The following is a 20,962-nucleotide window of genomic DNA, read 5'->3' on the forward strand; positions in this document are numbered from 1 at the left end:
ACAGGAAGTGATGTCATTTGACACTACCCTGAAGTGACATCACAGCAAGTGTTGCAATACATGTCACCCCATAACAAAACGAAGTACACTACGATAAATATGGTGACAATATCACTGTAATGTGATATACATTTCATACAAGACTGCATCCCCACATGTACCGTTAATATCAGTGTGCATAGACCCATATTACCAAATTACTGTGAATGCAAGCAGACATCCAAGGCCAAAGGATGATGTGTTATTATATAGCGCGTACACGCTTTATATAGAACACATATACACACAATCTGTCTTGGTACTCATTAATCAACCTCAAAAGGATGAAATGCTGAGTTGGCCTTGCTGGAAATTGAACCTGCCGATCACACACACACACACACACACACACACATCGCTGTGAGCGTACAACCCACTGAGCTATCTTACCAGCTATAGTAAAATGAGCAATTAGATGTCTGAATGTTCTCAAAGTCAGAAGGCAAATTACACTTTGTAGTGGATACCATTAAACTGGTAACAGATTTAACAGCAGGCCAGTTCATCTGCCGCTCCGGTGCAAAGTCGACCACATGTGAGACCTGGTGGCTCTACCTTTCAGGCTTCAGAGGTTGGCCTCACACGGCCTCCTGTACTCTGGACACTCGTTACCTCACACATGCAAATAAACATCCTGAACAGCATGCCATGGGGATAGGAAAGATAGACACATTACAACAAAGCTTTAATTTGCACACAATGAAATCAAGGGCCTATGTGCTATGGTCAAACATTCCTAGACTTTAATCAAGCTTTTAGATACAGGATTTTGTCAAGTGACCGAGGACACAGAGATGGAATGTCTTGTGATGATCATAACAGAAACAACAGCAGAAAAAACATACAATAACTGCAACTTGCGACAAAGAAAAATACAAAGTCTGGAATGGATGCTTATTCAACTCTAAATGCTTTTTGGATTTTTTTGTCTGCATTGTGAATTTAAAGTATTTAAGAGCAAACTAAATCAGTAACTCACCCTGCGAAGTGTGCCTGAAATAAATGAATAGACTGGACAACGTGTCGTTCCCTTCTCCCTAATCTCTGGAGGCCATCTTTGTAGTTTATTTTTTTTAAATTGAGAAACAGCAACTGTGCAGCAATAAACACCTCAAGGCGGGGGCTGAACGGGGCAGGTAATGCAAGGTCTATTGTTAAACTGCCCCGGGCATTACCTGGCCCGCTAAAGCCCCCACCCATCAGTTTTTGATGCTTAAATAACAACTGGATTTAAATAGAAGGTAAAATAAGGAAATTAATAGGTGCATTTGGGTTTGGGCATAGGCGGTTTGTTACCATACACAAGTGACCGCTTTCGGTACTACTTTTGTTTTTAGGGATTTGATATAATGACAACCGGGGCGCTTAACTGTGAGGGATTCTTGTAAATGAGCCGCTTCATAGTATGTTTATGGGGTGCAGCGTCATCGGTGCCCTGTTGGCGGATCTGATCTGAAAGTGCATTTCTGGCATCATCCTCTTCCCCCTCCCACCCCCCTTTCTCTATTGTAACTTTAGTGGTGATGCGAGAATCTACAAGCATGTACAGTAGTTTCTTTGCAACTCCCTGTCGCCCCACTCTGTGCGGGCCATGGCTTAGGGGGCTGGAGGCCTTACCTTGTGCCCCCCCTGGCGGTGCATGTGCAGCACAGAACAGGGTCTTAAGAAGTCAAATGCACACCTTGTGGTTTCCTTGGTGATGCTGTCCTGCTTTGGTGATCGCCAGTAGGGTCAGTGTCGACTAGGTTGAGTGTGGTTTCATAAACTGCCTTAATCGTATTGATTTTAGTCACATTCCTGTTGGTCATGAGACTTGTTCTGTTAATTGGGTCCCCTTTCCATACTCTCTTCAACTGTCCCCCACACAACCCCACTCCCTGCCCCTATATTGATGTATTGGTCATGCACTCAACAAATGTGGAAGTAAATGTCGACTAAGAAAGTAGAGTTGATGTAACCACAGAGAACGAATTCCCCCCCCCTCAGTCTCTTTATACAACGGATCACTGGCCCATTGACAGCCCCCACCACCATTAGATCTGAAGCACACTTCGGATCCAATTTCTAAACAGCAGTGTACAGCGCGTCCTTCGCCTTGTAATCACTTCCCTCATTTCCTCTTCCTGGTCTCCTCCCTCCACTTCCCTCATTTCCTCTTCCTGGTCTCCCGTCTCCACTTCCCTCATTTCCTCTTCCTGGTCTCCTCCCTCCACTTCCCTAATTTCCTCTTCCTGGTCTCCTCCCTCCACTTCCCTCATTTCCTCTTCCTGGTCTCCTCCCTCCACTTCTCTCATTTCCTCTTCCCGGTCACCCCTCTTCACTTCCCTCATTTCCTCTTCCTGGTCTCCTACCTCCACTTCCCTCATTTCCTCTTCCTGATCTCCTCCCTCCACTTCCCTCATTTCCTCTTCCTGGTCTCCTCCCTCCACTTCCCTCATTTCCTCTTCCCTGTCTCCTCCCTCCACTTCCCTCATTTCCTCTTCCTGGTCTCCTCCCTCCACTTCCCTCGTTTTCTCTTCCTGGTCACCCCTCTTCACTTCCCTCATTTCCTCTTCCCTGTCTCCTCCCTCCACTTCCCTCATTTCCCCTTCCTGGTCTCCCCCTCTCCACGACCCTCATTTCCTCTTCCTGTTATCCCCTCTCCGCTTTCCTCATTTCCTCTTCCTGGTCTCCTCCCTCCACTTCCCTCATTTCCTCTTCCTGGTCTCCCCCTCTCCACTACCCTCATTTCCTCTTCCTGTTATCCCCTCTCCGCTTTCCTCATTTCCTCTTCCTGGTCTCCTCCCTCCACTTCCCTCATTTCCTCTTCCTGGTCTCCCCCTCTCCACTACCCTCATTTCCTCTTCCTGTTATCCCCTCTCCGCTTTCCTCATTTCCTCTTCCTGGTCTCCTCCCTCCACTTCCCTCATTTCCTCTTCCTGGTCTCCCCCTCTCCACTACCCTCATTTCCTCTACCTGTTATCCCCTCTCCGCTTTCCTCATTTCCTCTTCCTGGTCACCTCCCTCCACTTCCCTCATTTCCTCTTCCTGGTCTCCTCCCTCCACTTCCCTCATTTCCTCTTCCTGGTCTCCTCCCTCCACTTCTCTCATTTCCTCTTCCTGGTCACCCCTCTTCACTTCCCTCATTTCCTCTTCCTGGTGTGCTCCCTCCACTTCCCTCATTTCCTCTTCCTGGTCTCCTCCCTCCACTTCCCTCATTTCCTCTTCCTGGTCTCCTCCCTCCACTTCCCTCATTTCCTCTTCCTGGTCTCCTCCCTCCACTTCTCTCATTTCCTCTTCCTGGTCACCCCTCTTCACTTCCCTCATTTCCTCTTCCTGGTCTGCTCCCTCCACTTCCCTCATTTCCTCTTCCTGGTCTCCTCCCTCCACTTCCCTCATTTCCTCTTCCTGGTCACCCCTCTTTACTTCCCTCATTTCTTCTTCCTGATCTCCTCCCTCCACCTCCCTCATTTCCTCTTCCTGGTCTCCTCCCTCCACTTCCCTCATTTCCTCTTCCTGGTCTCCCCTCTCCACTTGTTTCATTTCCTCTTCCTGGTCACCCCTCTTCACTTCCCTCATTTCCTCTTCCTGGTCTGCTCCCTCCACTTCCCTCATTTCCTCTTCCTGGTCACCCCTCTTTACTTCCCTCATTTCTTCTTCCTGATCTCCTCCCTCCACCTCCCTCATTTCCTCTTCCTGGTCTCCTGTCTCCACTTCCCTCATTTCCTCTTCCTGGTCTCCCCTCTCCACTTGTTTCATTTCCTCTTCCTGGTCACCCCTCTTCACTTCCCTCATTTCCTCTTCCTGGTCTCCTCCCTCCACTTCCCTCATTTCCTCTTCCTGGTCTCCTCCCTCCACTTCTCTCATTTCCTCTTCCTGGTCACCCCTCTTCACTTCCCTCATTTCCTCTTCCTGGTCTCCTCCCTCCACTTCCCTCATTTCCTCTTCCTGGTCTCCTCCCTCCACTTCCCTCATTTCCTCTTCCTGGTCTCCTCCCTCCACTTCCCTCATTTCCTCTTCCTGGTCTCCTGTCTCCACTTCCCTCAATTCCTCTTCCTGGTCTCCTCCCTCCACTTCCCTCATTTCCTCTTCCTGGTCTCCCCTCTCCACTTCCCTCATTTCCTCTTCCTGGTCGCCTCCCTCCTCGTTAAGTCATCTGTCCTGCTCTCCTCCCCTTTTCTATCTTTCCCTCCTCTTTTATCTCTCCAGGGTTCTCCTTCAATATCCTCTTTATCTTCCTGTTTATTCACCTGCTTTCTTCTTTTGATATTCAGTCTCTTCATCACCTCCTTCTGTCTTACTGGGCATTCCTCATCCTCTTTATTTTAGTCTTTCTTTCCCTTTCACAAATCACACTCTTTGTTGGTTTGGATCCGGTGCTGGATGCTGGAATATACTGATGCATCTTAATTAAGTAGTCCACATTGTACATTTGACTACTACTTCAAGCAGGGAAGCCACAACACTGTTATGGAGCAGGCTTCCGAATTGACGGGTCACTGCACACCCCTGGGAAATCCTTGGTATGTATAAGAAAGGGATGTGTAGTTTCTGCAGTAGAGCGATGTATGTCTCAAGTGAAGAGCTTGGATCAGTGCAAGTATTAGAACATCAATACCCATGTTCCCAAGAGTCTCCGAGTGGTTACATCTGTTCCCGGCATCAATCACGGCCTTCAGGTTAACCAAAGAGAGATAAATTGACGCCTTCTTGAGGGTTGCGCCTTTCAACATTAACCATTGATTGCTACCTGCTTGGCCCTTCTGGATGCCTGCAGAGGCAGGAGAAAGCCGATGCCTCCTTAAATTCACTTTGTCAGGGCACCGTAATATAAGCTTCCCAAAACGTGCACCCAATGATTCCATGAAGGTACTAGGGACGGAATTCGATGAACGGCCGAACTGATCTGTTTTGTTAATTGGGACGCGATGCGATGGAGGCCAGGATTGTGGGGCTGCTCTAGTAAATAAATCGTTGTTTAAAAGATTTAATAAAACAGGTCTCGGGAGCATAATGCGTCTCCTGTAGCTATCGCCTGGAGTCCTGCCCACGCCGAGTGCCCTGATGAAATCCTTGGAATGTCGCCAACCTATAACCTCTAGGGTAAATTGAGCCATCAATATCGGGGGATCAGCCCCCTCCGCACGGGTATCAAGGACTTGAGCGTCTACTTTGGGCTGAAAATACAGGCGGCAGAAATGACTGCGGCATGGAGCAGGATTTACATGAATGCCTGGAGTAGGAGCTTTATCTAGAATGGACCAGGCAACACATTTGCAGAACTCACAAGAATCTCTTGCCGGCTGTAATTTATGATCATAAAAAGCATTTCCCTTGAGGAGAATACGTAATTTATAATCAGCTTCAATTTCCTCGATCTGAGCGGGGCAGCGATTTTCCTTTTTCCTGCGTTTGATTAAAAGAGTTCTCTTTCCACGAGTACAAACGTCATTATACCTAGAACTGGATTTATTATGACTCGGTTTATTAGATGTCGATTTCGTAACGACGCAATATTTAAAATCAACTAGCGTAGGACGTGCACGTGTACGTCGCTCTGCGAAGCTAACGCGGATCTGCTTTACTGGGATTAATTTAAGCGATTCGAAGGGGCTGCTGATCAGAGAGACTCTCGTGGCAGGTGTCACAAGCAAGGGCTCTCTGTCTCCCCCCTTGATTACTCGCCTCTCCATTGCAGAAAATGGAATGAATGTGGGAACTGCAACAAGTCCCGAAGCGCGCTGCAGTACACTCCTCTCTACTCCCAGGAGTAGAGAGGGCAGGCAGGGAGTAGAGAGCAGTAGACAGAAGAGAGGAGTTATGGCAGGGAAGATCCTGCATGGAAAATAACATTCATCTTGATCAATAGCTCCTCGCTGCCCCCAAAATTCTGCAGATGTAGAAAGTTCTGATGAACCACAGTGTGTAGGGTGTTGCACTGATTTCCTAATACAGATGAGATCACTTAGTTGTCGACCCATTTCTGTGCTGAAATCTCTCATGCCCTGTTCTAGTGAATCCCTTCCCTTATCTGGCGGCTTGATAGAAATTGTCCAATCATTAAGCTTTGAGAGAACCAACTCACGTTGTGCTTTAGGGATAAAGACAGATTTGGATTTGCAACTAGCAGGGACTAGGAAATTGGGCTCCAGCTCCCATGTGCATACGTCAGTTTCAGACAGCTTTACAGTGGTTGGGAATATCACTATATCTGCATCGACAACATTTTCTTCCAGCAATTGTCAACTAATATTATCTCGGGGGGGAAATTCATTTCCTTGAAGGAAAGACTCGCTGTGCCCTTCGATGGAGTGGTCTTTGGTGCTAGAAGAAGTGTCGTCCGGCACTTTAGTCTCCTCACCACATCGACGTCTTCTGTAAATGATGGCCATGTCTGTAAAATGGAATATGAACCGATATAGTCATGTTTGTATTATTAATGGACAAATTATAACATAAACAGCTTGATTGTTTGGGCTCTGAGTTGAATACATATTTAAGACACGTTGGTGAGAGCTCACGGCAGCCCCTATAGTAGGGAGAAGGAGCGGGCACCATAATGGGCCCAATGGCCATTTATTTCCCCTTCAGTCCCTTGGGGTGTATATGGAGCTTCTACCACCAAGGTCACCTCTACAAGGAATGCCCCCAACACCCCTCCCATGTGAACTTTAGAAGCAAAAACGTCCCTTTTCGCAGATGGCTTCTCAGGACAGACGCCATCAGCTATGAGAAAAAACATTGGTCCTCATTAGAACCTAGGCGGCCACGGAATGAACGGTGCCGGTAAGGGACCGGCACCGTTCATTCCGGGCCACCCTATTACGAGGTATGCAGCGGGTCCCGCTGTGGAATGCCTGGTCAGACCAGGCGTCCTCAGCGGGACGCACAAGCAGACCAGGATGCTAACAACGGGTCCGTCATTAACAGGCCCATTGTTGGCATCCTCCCCATTCCCATTGAGTCCTATAATTTACCGGGCCCTCCAAGGTCAGAATGTCCCGATAAGTCCCCGTTTGCGGGACCGGGACCCGGTACCCGGTATGGGGGTAGCCATGCTGCTAAAAGCGGCATGGCTACCTCCATACTCGTAATGAAGCCCATTGTTTCATCTGCATTCGATTTCACATATGAAATATGGTAGGACTGCAGATAAGCAGCAGACTAGAGGGCTTTCCTGTGCAAAGACCATCAAATATTCCCAACATAAAATAGGAGGTACAAATAAACAGTAGGCCTCAACAGACACACAAGTACATAGTAGCACCAAAACATTCTGATCTGTCAGGCACCAGCAGAGGAAGGCAAGTTGATCAAATGTACAGATACTAAAATAAACTTTGGAGCACAAATGAATCTTTTCTTGTTTGAATTACTGGGCATCAATGTTAATGTTAAAGGACATTTGTACCACGCACTACCACCACCAGAGTGGTCCCCTGGCGCTCTGGCGGCTCTGAAAAAGCGACGGGAGGCGGGGTTAGTGGGAGGAAGCTGGAAAAGTGCAAGAGAGCAGTGATGTGCTGTTGGCGGCCTCAGCCTGGTGGGTCCGTTGGCTGGGCCTGGGGTGTTTGCGGCCGAGACTCGTCGTGTCCTGTTGTGCGAGTCTGTGTGTTTTGTTTTGTTGTTGCAATGTAGTGAAGTTTGTGCGGTTTGTTGTGCTGTAGGTTTGTGGTTGTGTTTGGTTGGGAGTTTGAGAGGTGTATGCAGAGGGGGGGAAATTGTTAGTGCAATTGTTTAACAGTTGGCATTGCTGTCCTGAATTGAGGCACTGGGCTTCTGTAATCTCCCCAGATGGGGTTCGGGAGCACCCCTGCACCTCTTTCCTGATCTGGATCCGTCCGGCCTTCAAGGTCCCTTTCACATCTGGTCCCCTCCTCCCCCAGCCTCCCTCACAGCCCTGCCTGTCTACCTATCAAGAACAATGCATTACAAAAAGATACCGATTTTACAGATTAAATATAATGTTACTTGCCTAGAAAGTCACCCATTGGGAGTACAAATGGCTTTTTTGACTCCCTTAAAAAATTACGTTACATCCGAATCAGCGAACAGCGTGTAAATATTTCTCGCTTGAAACCAAGCCATATCTGAGTCCCTGGTCTGAGTCCCTGGCCTGGATCCCTGGCCTGGATCCCTGGCCTGGATCCTGGTTTCACGTCTTCATTGTCTCTGTCATTGAGGCTGTATTTGTTTATTATTGATTAGACTTTAAACCTATTCCCAGTTAGCCACCCTTTCTCCCCAATACTCTACAGAACCCTTACGCCGTTTCCTTATCTATATCAGGGTCTGCTCCTAAAACACCCTGTTGGAAAGGCACAGAAGAAAAGACAAGCCGCCAATTAAGGGTTGCTTGATTGAAATGTGCAAGCCAGAACACCCCGCCCCCCTTCAAGATCTAAGAATTAACATTCCCACTTTTTATGGAAATCTGGGCAGTTAACCAATCCTCGCCCAACCCCTCCCCATCTGTTATAGTTTACATTTTGATCAGGTCCGGCCTTTCTATTCCCGGTCTTCAGAGTGTTAAGACAGTATGATATCATTATTATTATGGTATTTATTGAGTGCAGTCCTAGCTTCCGGAAGCCACGGAGTACTTTACAATCATAGGGGGAAGAACATGGTGAGGGAAGCAGAGAAACAAGGCAGTGAGAAGAGAACCGGGTAGGGAAAGGAGGGGCAATTTGTCGGCAAGGGACCTAGAAGCAACCCGGGGAGGAAACGGTGTGGATCAGGTCACCCAGTCCCAGGTAGGGTGGGGAGAGGAGGGTGTGTGGACCTAGGTATTAGGGAGGAGACATTCCTTGAAAAGGAGGGGTCTTCTGCTTCTTCCTGAACTGTAGAAGTGAGGGAGCCGGACCGCGGTGTAGCACACAATTTGAGGGCCCCCCTGAGAGCCATATTGAGGGCCCCCAACCTCCTTAACAAAGCACATGGCACGGCGCATCCCGGGCCGGCGCGGACCATCACGTGTGCACAATGTCCATGATGATTATGCTGCAGCAGGGACAGGCACTCCTCCAAGTGAAAGAAGTAAATATGTTTTTTTAAATCAATGTTTGACCTAGCATAGAAAGAAGGGGGTGCTGCCTGGTCTCCAACTATACCAATAACCAGTGATAGATGTTGAGTTGTTTTATTGGAGAGTGTGAATATTTACCTCAAGGTTTCGATTGTGACAGAGCGTAGCAGGGTGCCAAAACTAAAGAAAATGGGTTTGGGGCAGCTGGGGGGATCATTCCCCCTCCCCTAAGAAAATGTTTTCAATAATGGGTTAAAATGGTGCATTACACAGCACACTGTCTGTGAAAATTGGGGTAAAAGTCCAGGCAGTTTGCAAATGGTTGTGTAGGGTGTAGGGTAACTACAATAGATAAAAGTCATCAAAAGTGCACAGCTGCATTTCCCAATGCATTGTCATGCCGGTCCCTGCAATATATGCCAGTATAAAAACACATTTTCATGCTGTGAGATGTTTTTCATAGTATCATTACTGGCACAAAGATGGCTGTGCCAATATATGCCAGTATTCCTATGTAAGAAAATACTCTCATTAGTTTGGTCATTAAAAGTGACATGTCACAATAAGAAATCATGTCCAAACTGGTTCCAATGTAAAACAGTCTCGACCAATAAGAACACTTATCATCCTTGCTTCACCATAGATGCTCAATTAATAAAACGTCATGCTACAGTAACAAATATACTGGCTGCTACACCCAAATGTCAGTCTAGCAAGTTAAAACTACTTATCATGCTTGCTTTATCAAAGATGCTGAGTAATACATGTCATGCCACAGTAAGCAATAGCTAGACTGGCTGCACCAAAATGCCAGTTTAGCCAGGTAATGACACACATGAAATTGGCTTTGCCTGAAAATACCAGTAAAACATGCAAAGTTAATAAAGGATGTGTCAGAAATGCTCCAGTGATCCCCTGTATCTAGGGCCTTACATGTACATCCCCTTTCACCCAGCAGTCACCCACCCATAAATCTCCTCTCACATTCATTCACACTGCATTCACCAAACAGGCATGCAACTACCCACCCAGAACATTCACACACACAATCACATTCATACCCATTCACCCACCAGTAACTCGTCCATATACATTCTCTCGCATACACTCCCACTGGCACACACCCACCCAGAACACACACACCCGCTCACATTCCTACGCATTCACCCACCATTTATTCACCAATAAACCTCTCATGTCCACATAGGAACACACCCACCCACTCAGAACATTCAAACACATGCTATCACATTCCTACTCATTCACCCACCACTCACTGACCCATACACCTTCCCTCACGTCCACTCAGGCTGCATCCTCCACATTGGTTGAGGCCTGCTTGGGTGTCTGTGTCCTGGATGGTGGACGACGATGATGTTGGGTGCCATCTCTGTAGGCCTCCTTGGTGGGGGAGCGGGTGGGCTGGCGTTAGGGGATTGTGGAGGATATGAAGACTTTTCCCTTCAGGGAACGAAAGTACGACCTTCGCTACTGCAGGGTCCCCAGAGAGCGAGCAGTCTCCCTGTTGGTCTTCATGGCCGGGAAAGTGTCATCCACTGCCTTTCCAAATAGGTTGTCCCCGTCAAACGGCATGTTCACAACCTTGGTCTTCACTTCTGTGTAGAAATGTGTGGCCTTCAGCCAACCCCGACGCCAGAATGCCATACGATTCCCCATCTGGTAGAATCATGAATCCGGTATGTCGAGCACGAAAGTGATGGCATGTTCTAAAGCTACTTCTTCCTGTAATAGGGCCATGGCTTTGGCCTTCTTGTCATCAGGGAGAAAGTCCAGGATAGGCCCTTGCTTGTACCACAGCTCCCGGTCGTACCTTGACAGAATGCCCAAAGCGTTAGCGGCCTTGATGGTGGAGGCTGCTTTGTCAATGATGCACTTGTCAGCCGCATTGAACTTCTTGCCTTCTTGGCCAAGAGGCAACATGGACGATGATGTGGGGGTTGGTGACCGCGTCCTGGTGTAGGTGTCTGTACCAGTATCCCTGTGAACTGACTCCTTGGCCACAGGGGGTTGGGACCCTAGCACTGGCTCAGGGGTAATGGGTGCCCAATGGGCAGTATTGGCTGGTGCCGAGGTGGACGTGGAGGTCTCTTGGCTGGGCCAGACACAGGAGCTGCAGGCTGGGAGGGAGAGAGACACTGGGCAAGGCGATTGTCATGAAGATGACAGTCATTGACAAACTCTTCATTGCTGAAGGAAGACTATTTCTCCCTGACTTCGCCGACGTGTTCATCGACGGGTCGGTCTTCGCCGAAGTGGTGGTCGACAGGGTACCGGTCCTGTTTGTCGTTGAGGAGGAGGGAGTCGACGGGCAGTGATCATGGTGGATGAGGCTATCGCGGGAAGGGCTCACGCAACTAACTGCGTCTACGGAGCGGCCACAGATGTGTCCTTTGCAGATCTGCTCTTTTACGACTTATGCATGGATGGTGGCAGCGACTTCCACATGGACAACAGCAGTCCACCAGCCGGCAAGCAAGCCATCGACGGTGCCCGACCCCTTCCAGAACCTGGCCCTGCAGATCGTTGACGAGGATACCAAAGGAGCATTCGATTTTGCCTTCTTTTGGATCTTTTGGATCTTCACAGAGGAAGCATCCTCAAAGGACCTCAACCTCTTCTTATCACAATAAAGTTTAGAGGTAAACTGTTTTCTTTTTACCGAACATTCTCAGCCCGACGACAGGAAATATTCATGAACATGCGACCAATGCAAGACCCCATTCTGGAGAATGAGCCCTGTTCCGATGACCTTTTAAAAGCCAAAATAGTGGTGCGGTATAATTTTAGAATGCCGATCTGCAAACCCGACTGGGCCAAGGACAGCAAGAAACTCACAGTGGATAACGGACAGGATAAAGGGTCCAAATCCCTCTCCCAGAACAAAGCCTTTGAAACACTATCATGTGTATAGGCGCTATATAAATAAACAATACAATACAAAAGCCGAAAATGTACACCACTTGCAGACATTATTGGACTTTGTTGTGGGTCTCCGAGCTTCTATGAGTACATCAAGGATATCATCTGACAATTTCAACTCCTTGTATCTCAGCCTCTCAGTAGCCAAGCATGAGGGTTCACGCTCCTGAGGTTCCCCTGGAGGACCCAACTTTCCTTGAGAAGCACTAGGGAGGGCAGATGGACATGTCCAGCAACTCTGGATGCCAGCTCCTTCCGCGACCTGTACAAAAGCAATCAGAATCAACATGGTCCTGAACAGAGGCAATCTCATGAGAACCAGTAGAATGACAGATATAGTCGGGAATGCATAAAGTAGGTTAGATCTCCATGTCAGGGCATCCCCTAGAGCTCTGTGATGAGGAAATTCCCCTTGGTAGAACTCGAAATTTCTGTTCACATTGGAAAACACAGTGACATTCTCACTTTCGGCCAGATGAGCAGCCATTAGAGAGACACCAAGAGCCCAGAACCACAGCCACTTGGCCTCTCTGCACAGCTGCAAAGACCCTACTCTACCACATTTGTTGAGGTTGTGCAAAGCCACTGTTTTGACTGTCAAGATCAGCACAGTCTGGCTCTTCACAGGGAGGAGGAAGGCGACCAGGATTAGCCTGATCGCTCTCAACTCCAGAAAATTGATACATTCTTGAGACTCAGGGGTGGGCCACAGTCGGCTCACTGTCCGTTTTGACAGGTGTGCGCCCCAACCTGTCCGAGATACATCAGTGACCACCCTCAACAGGGGCCAGGGTTAATGAAACAATTCACCTCTTAGCAAGTTGTCTTTTACAGCCCACCATGCAAGGTCTGCAGCTACCTGAGTCTAAACCTGTAGGAGCTCTGACATGTGGCCCTGAAATTGCAAGTATTTGCAACGGTGGCACCAATTAAGCAATCACATGTACAGCTGAGCCTCCGTAACCAGTCAGATGCAGAAGGCCATGAGGCCTGGTAGGCGCAGAAAGGTGGAGTCAGGTAGATGTTCCTGCGATTGCAGGACATTGACCATCCGAGAGATATTCACCACTCACTCCTCGGATGGGAATGCGCTGCAGAGTCAATGTCAGGATCCACCGTGATAAATCAGGGGTATTAGAACGGCAAACACTGGAAGCTGAGGAAACACAGAACGGCAGGACTTTGAACTAGCAGTAATGCTGGACTACCACAAACCTCAGTTACTTGCTGTGCTTTTGATAAATCAACACTTGGAAGTAGGCATCCTGAAGGTCTGGTGAAACCAACCAGTTGTGCAGTTCGAGGCCTTGCAGGATCTGGGCTCGAGTAACCATATTGAACTTGTCCTTGCGCAGGAACAAATTTTGCATCCCCAGATCCAGTATCGGACGCAAACTCCTGTCCTCCAAAAGGATGGCACTCAGAGGCACAGTGTTGGTGGGAGAGCATTGGCCAGCGGGCGCTGCATGAAAAGGAGACAGTAGCCCTATTTTATGAGCTGAAAGGCCCAAGCATAAGGCGTGGCCTTGACCATTCAGAGCTGATCCCCCTCCCCCCACAGGGGACTCGTAGCAGAAGATCATAGAGGTGTTGCACCTTCTGGTGTTGAGAGGAAAGTGGCCCCAGCAGCATCAACTCTGGGTCCACCTCTACCCATTCTGGAAAGCGTCTGCATTTCAAATGACCTCGACCACATGGAGCATAGGAGGATGAGGGACAAAAACCCTGACCCCTTGAAGAAGGAGCAGAGGGCTGTTGAACGGCCAGAATGGCCAGGCCAAAGGCCAAGGGCTTCACTGTATCCTTTGAGGACTGGAATTTCTGAAGGACGTCATCTGCCTTAGCCCCAAACAGGTTCTGCCCATCTAATGGCAGGTACAATAGTTTAGCTTGAACATTATCTGTGAGCCCCAACGTCCTCATCCAGGAATGATGCCCAATCACTGTGCTCATGACAGTGACCAGGACCGGTGACACAATCAGCCGTTTCAAGACCTGACTGCAGTGTCTGGCAATGGGGCTTCTCTGCCGTTCTGACCCAGAGGCGGGACCCTCTGGGATGTGTTCCACTGCATTGGCTACTGAGGACCTGAGCCCAAAATAGAAAATGTCACCAGGGAATAAAAAGGCATTGATTTGGCAAGGCTACCCGATGCAAAAAATGTTCTTCCTGCAGAAGTCCAGTCTCTTATTCTCCCTTCCAGGAAAGGCAAATCATTATAGGTTCACAGTTGCAGCCTATCCCACTAAACTCTCCGGGGAGGCATGAGTGGACAAGAAGACTGGATCCAAGGGTTCAACACGGGCGTTCGGGCAAGTTCCCTGTAAACTGCAGGTCCAAAGGCAGGCCTTTCCCACACTGACAGTAGCAGGCCACTACTGCTACGTTGGAAGGTAGCCAGGTTTACCTTTTAGGGGCCTTTATCCAGGATATCTGTAAAATTGAATTGAATTGTAGGCCTGGATGGGACAGCTAGCTCGGGGAATCAGCCACTTTAGAAATCTGTCTCTGGAAAGATGCCTGAGGCTTACCAGGGGTGGAGGCTGAAAGGATGTCCAGCTCAGGGGAGCTGTCTTCGCCTATCCCTTTTCTCCGGAAAGTCTCTCTCTTCGCTGGAGACTAGAGGTTCCTGTCCACATGCCACCTAATCTCCCTTTTCATCATAGATTTCATAAATGCTTGACATGAAGAGTATTTAGGAGCGAGGACCATATTCCAGAAAATCTCTGGCATCCGTGACGCCAATGACAAAGTCGCAGCCGGTGCCAAAACTTTGATGTCGGAAGACAGAGTCTGACAGCCCTGGTTGACTTCGTCCCTCTTAGGGTCCATTGCAAAGCCCGTAGGCATGCAGGAGTGATCCCCTGTGGGAGCCCTGCCGGTCACAAAAGAAACAGTGGTTCTCGTTGTTACTGGAGCCATCACTGCCGAGGCCATAGCCACCTGTGCCTTGGCAAAGATGTCAAACATCTTTAGCAAAGGTTCTCCCATTCCTCTAGGGTGGATGATTGGGGTGAAAAGGTCCCAGAGCACACTCGTCTGGGAATTCCTTGGTGCAATGGCTCTTCTTAGATGAAGATGAATGTCGGTGTGAGGATCCGACCTCTCCTTGGATCAGCATTCCGCAACGCGCACCTCAAACGGGACCGTGCAACTTCACCCCTAGTCTTGTGGATGTAGGTGATTGTGAGAGAACGGCTCAACGACCGGTGGGGGGTGTCTGTACTTCCGCTCCCTATATGGTGGAGGAGAGGCACAGGAGACCCCAGCCAAGATTCTCTATTCGGTAGCAATGGTCGAGCAATCAAGGCCTAGCTTCTCAGGAGGTGATGCGGGCTGGTTCTTAAGTACAGTGTATCCCCAAACCCCCACAAAGGAACATCCACACTCTGTATTGATTAGAACACAGTCTTTATATAATCAACATTTAAGATTATGTACATTTATCCTGATAACTCACTTTGTACTCTGGCAAAATCTACAATGACAAATATTTACAATCCTAAAGTGGTACCACCCTAGATCTCATTGAAGTGCATGAACAATACTGTACAATGTCACACAGACCAATAGAGTGAAACCAGCAATAGAGAGAGGAGAGAAAATAAGATGGTTGAGCAATAGGCAGAAGACTGACCCCTACCACTAGGCACAGTTCTGTGTGGAGATCCCCCCACCTGGGCAACCTGTAAAGAAAGATATAGCACAAGCCCAGTCCATATATTGCTCTGCAAGTCTTATTCTCTCCTATAATGTTTTACCCCCCCAATGTACCTGGTGGAGTCGAGCTCCTCGAAGAGGCGTCGACAAATGTCGAGGAACTCGCTGTTCGGCGACGGGGAATCGACGGCCCTTCTTGAATGCCTTCCCTTTCAAGCGGGAGGCACGGGGCGTCGAACGTCCGTCGACAGACGAGGTAGAACAATGTCGAAGAGGCGGCAGCTTCGTCCGAGCGGTGCTCGTCGGCGTCGGGGCGTCGGCGTCCTGCAAGGCGGAGGTGTGCGGGGCACCTCGATGACAATAGTTCTGGACCGCAAAGATTGTAGAGACGGAAGCCCAGCAAGGGCGTCGAGTCGTCCGAGTCTTTGAGGTCGTCGGGTGGCGGGAAACCCACCGGCAGGTTTCTCCTCGGCGCGTTGGTCGTCCTCGACTTTCTCCGGCAGGATACGCGGTCGACGACGCGCTCGAGAGAGTCCTTCGTTTGAATGTTCTTAGGCACAGGAGCGGACGGCTCCAGTCGTCGGCGGCACGGCGTCAAGTGGTTCCCACGGCTGGGCAACACAACTTCGACGGGCCTCCAGCGGTTACACAAACCTGCGAACCCTGGTCGACGGCAATGGACTTCGACGGCGTCGATGTCCGGGTGCTTCACCTCGATCTCCTCAGCGGTCCCGTCTCGGGTCGACAACCTTTCGAGGGTCTGTCTTCCAGGGCGCTTCGGCGAAGATGGAGCGGTGCTCGATGGTCCCTCGGAGCACGGGAAGAAGGCGCCTTACCAGGTCCTCTCTCGAGTCAGCCCTCGACGAATTCGTCAGCCTTCAGATTGGTCGAAGCAAATGCCACAGCAAGTCTTCTTCTTCCAGCAGGACGTCGAGGATCAGCAGTTCCAGTTACTCGTAGAGTGGAGACTCAGCTCCCTGGCTGCTGTAGGAGCACAATGCTTGCTTCTCAACCAAAGGTCCCTTCTGAACACTTTTCCAGTGGTGAGAGGTCCCCAGATATACTATCCTCTCTCTCATCCATGCTGCTGGCACACACTCAGCAGCCAATCATACTGCAGGCCATTCATGCAGTCAGTCAGCCAATCAGGCACACAGTGCATTCAGGCCACACTCCTCCCTTCCAGACACTCACAACAAGGAATGTGGATTGGGACAAGTACCCAGCCATTCAACACTACACACTGCATTCAGGCCAGTTTCGGGCAGGGCTGTCTCAGTCTTTTGTCTCTCAGGCCAGAAACCACAACAAGAAGTGTATATTGGTCACACACTTCATTCACCCAGGTCCCACCCACAGGAGGTACCCACAACATACAGTCACTGGGAAGGCTCCAGCCAGTCTAGCTGGGCCTTCACAACAATACCATACATGGAACTTCCACCCAACAGCCAGTCAGGGGGAAGGGACAGAGACAGGGCTTCCCAGGACTTTGGGAAAACAAGATAACAGGCAATAGAAAGCAAGAGGCCACAGAGGCCATCTTGTATTCTATCAGGAATCAACAGATCCCAATGGCAGGGCCTGTGTATCCCAAAATGGAGGACACCCAGAGCACCTGTCAATTTCAGCATGGAGCTGCCACCAGCCCATACCCTGCTCTGGGGTCACCCACAGGTGCCCAAAAACATACACTAGGGGCACAGGGTTGTACCCCTACCCATGGGTGCCATAAGGGTATCCCATGGGTCTGTTCACCAAACCAAAAGAGAGAGCTGCACTGCCAGGAGTCCCACATGGACTCCGGGGCAGAAAACATAACAGAACACACGGTAAAAACAGTAAAAGGACAAGGATTCAGAGGCCCTGTCCCTCAGATGCCTTTCCAGCATCACAGTGATCATAGCCGCCCTTTCCTGAAGGGCCTTCGGGTGCAAGGACTGGCACGACCCGCAGTCAGAGGAGGCTGCTTAGAAATAACACAGCAGCCCAAGGTTTGAAGATGCTGCGTCTCCTGCCATACACCAATCTAATAGTTTTGTCTTATGGATGGCGCTTTAGCACCACTTAATTGCCAAGCTAAATAAGCAGAGGCATGAGAAATTGTAGCCCACCTTTACTGATAACTGTTCAAGAATTAAACTGTTTGCAAAAAACTGTTTTATTACAATTTGGAGATGCATTTTGGGGGAAGTATGGGTCATTTTAAAGCATATGTTGTCACAAACAGACATCAAAGTATCCCACACTGCCCCACAAAACTAGCAAAGTCTACGAAACTCCTGGGAAACCATCCAAAACCTCCTGCTCACATCCCTACCCTAGTTTAAATTGCCATTCGTATTGCACAAAGTGGCATGCTGACCAAACTGATTGTACCTTTTGTGGTAGGTCCGAAGAAGGCGGAGGACCAAATGGTGGCATTCTTACAATTCTTTTTATTAACATATTAAGAAAAAGACCTATCTGTCCCTATCACAAAGGTGTGCCCTACCTAACATAAAACAAACTATGGGCCTTGTCATTAGTATGGCAGTCCAAAGTAATGACCAGTCCTCGGTCAAAAGCTAGCCTATGCTGACGCTATCACTAATTAAATACCAAAGGAAAGGGAAAGGGGTCCAGGAGAATGACTCCCTGCTCCTGGACAGGCTTCCTCTAGCATTAATAGTCTATTTTCAAATAGTTCTTGGTAAACGTGTGAATCAAATCCTTTAATTCTTCTAGGACATTTTTCCACCATTTTCAATAGAAGTCCTTGGAATCCCACAATAGGCTTTTGACCCACATCTCTTTCTGATTCTTGCAGTATCTCTAGATGGTTTTCTATCTGTGGTTTAAACTTCAATCACTCTGTGGACTTAATTAACTGTCCTTCACACTATTTAAAGTATTCACAACCACAGTGACGAATATGATGAGTCCCTAGGTATTCTTCCCTTTCTTTAAGGTATTCAGAACCACTGTGACGAATATGATGAGTCCCTAGGTATTCTTCCCTTTCTTTAATGTATTCAGAACCACTGTGACGAATATGATGAGTCCCTGGGTATTCTTCCCTTTCTTTAAGGTATTCAGAACCACTGTGACGAATATGATGAGTCCCTGGGTATTCTTCCCTTTCTTTAAGGTATTCAGAACCACTGTGACGAATATGATGAGTCCCTGGGTATTCTTCCCTTTCTTTAAGGTATTCAGAACCACTGTGACGAATATGATGAGTCCCTGGGTATTCTTCCCTTTCTTTAAGGTATTCAGAACCACTGTGACGAATATGATGAGTCCCTGGGTATTCTTCCCTTTCTTTAAGGTATTCAGAACCACTGTGACGAATATGATGAGTCCCTGGGTATTCTTCCCTTTCTTTAAGGTATTCAGAACCACTGTGACGAATATGATGAGTCCCTAGGTATTCTTCCCTTTCTTTAATGTATTCAGAACCACTGTGACGAATATGATGAGTCCCTGGGTATTCTTCCCTTTCTTTAAGGTATTCAGAACCACTGTGACGAATATGATGAGTCCCTGGGTATTCTTCCCTTTCTTTAAGGTATTCAGAACCACTGTGACGAATATGATGAGTCCCTGGGTATTCTTCCCTTTCTTTAAGGTATTCAGAACCACTGTGACGAATATGATGAGTCCCTGGGTATTCTTCCCTTTCTTTAAGGTATTCAGAACCACTGTGACGAATATGATGAGTCCCTAGGTATTCTTCCCTTTCTTTAATGTATTCAGAACCACTGTGACGAATATGATGAGTCCCTGGGTATTCTTCCCTTTCTTTAAGGTATTCAGAACCACTGTGACGAATATGATGAGTCCCTGGGTATTCTTCCCTTTCTTTAAGGTATTCAGAACCACTGTGACGAATATGATGAGTCCCTGGGTATTCTTCCCTTTCTTTAAGGTATTCAGAACCACTGTGACGAATATGATGAGTCCCTGGGTATTCTTCCCTTTCTTTAAGGTATTCAGAACCACTGTGACGAATATGATGAGTCCCTAGGTATTCTTCCCTTTCTTTAAGGTATTCAGAACCACTGTGACGAATATGATGAGTCCCTGGGTATTCTTCCCTTTCTTTAAGGTATTCAGAACCACTGTGACGAATATGATGAGTCCCTGGGTATTCTTCCCTTTCTTTAAGGTATTCAGAACCACTGTGACGAATATGATGAGTCCCTAGGTATTCTTCCCTTTCTTTAAGGTATTCAGAACCACTGTGAATAATATGTTGAGTCCCTGGGTATTCTTCCCTTTCTTTAAGGTATTCATGACCACTGTGACAAATATGATGAGTCCCTGGGTATTCTTCACCTTTCTTTAAGGTATTCGGAACCACTGTGACCATTGTGATGAGTCCCTGGGTATTCTTCCCTTGAGGCTCTTCATGCCGCTTTCCCCTATGGGGTCTCCTGCCTCTCCTTTTACCTCTATTCTGACTGATTGCTTCATTGGTTCTTCCTGTGGCTGCCTCTTGTCTCTTCTGCACATGTAGCGTGCCTTCTCTCTCCCGGTAACATGTTCCACTGAGCCTTTCCAGTTGTGGTCGCAATGTTATTTGAGGGCCAGATGGTCCACCTATTCAGGGTCATGCCACTGCCTTGATATTCGTTCTTGGGCATACACAGTTTGGCTCTTAGCCCTCTCCGTGCTTCTTCCGCCTTGTGGTTGCTGCGTCCTGTAGTCTGAGGACTTCCCGTGGCTCTCTGGTCTCTTGCTCTCACCAGCGCTGAACCTCCCAGGTTCCAACAACAACATACATTGGTCTTTCTTCTATGTTTAAAGGGATGTACTTGTTCCTCTCCAGCGAAGTACCATAGTCTCGGGAGGATAGTTCAGGGACAAAGTGCTTGCCTTGGAAGCTAGACGACACAGAGAAACTGAGGTTCAATCCCGGTGTCCACCCTTAGAAACCTCTGAGTATTAAGCGCGTTAAAAATAACCAATCATATCATTTCATATCATAGTCCTTTGTCTCTTTCTCGTGAGCGTTCTTCCTCTCTCGCTCAATCTTCATAGTCCCAGTATGGTTGGCTGCCAACCACTGGGTAATCTTTACTTCTGGTATCCTCTTTATCTTCTCAGTATGTTTGATTGATGGTGAGTTGGTGTAACGCTAGAATAACATTGACTTGTGGAGGATGTTACAGCGGAAGGCCTGGTTTCAATGATTCTTCACAGGGGGATTTAGGGGGTTCCTTGATGGAAGGGTAGTCCTTATCCCCAAAAGAGGAGTCTCTCCCTGTGAGGTCCCGCCTGCCGCCAACCCTGGGGGGAACATTGCGGAACGGGCTCACCTTCCTATCCTC

General features: G+C 48.3%; 2 protein-coding genes across 2 annotated transcripts in view; both read right to left on the reverse strand.

Moving 5' to 3' along the window:
• Positions 1 to 760: 760 nt before the first annotated feature.
• LOC138516928 (uncharacterized) overlaps positions 761 to 20,962 on the reverse strand; it is a 382,418-nt gene continuing 362,216 nt past the window's right edge. Inside the window, exon 13 of the mRNA XM_069632392.1 lies at positions 761 to 6,412. Coding sequence (XP_069488493.1) covers positions 6,261 to 6,412 — 152 coding nt within the window. The 3' untranslated portion in view covers positions 761 to 6,260. The remainder of the gene's footprint in view (positions 6,413 to 20,962) is intronic.
• On the reverse strand, positions 2,998 to 4,137 carry LOC138515399 (golgin subfamily A member 6-like protein 22). Its single transcript, XM_069630256.1, has one exon. The coding sequence runs from the start codon at positions 4,135 to 4,137 to the stop codon at positions 2,998 to 3,000; it is 1,140 nt and encodes a 379-aa protein (XP_069486357.1).

This window comes from Ambystoma mexicanum, chromosome 6q (assembly GCF_040938575.1).
Source record: "Ambystoma mexicanum isolate Mex_15411 chromosome 6q, UKY_AmexF1_1, whole genome shotgun sequence".
NCBI lineage: Eukaryota > Metazoa > Chordata > Amphibia > Caudata > Ambystomatidae > Ambystoma > Ambystoma mexicanum.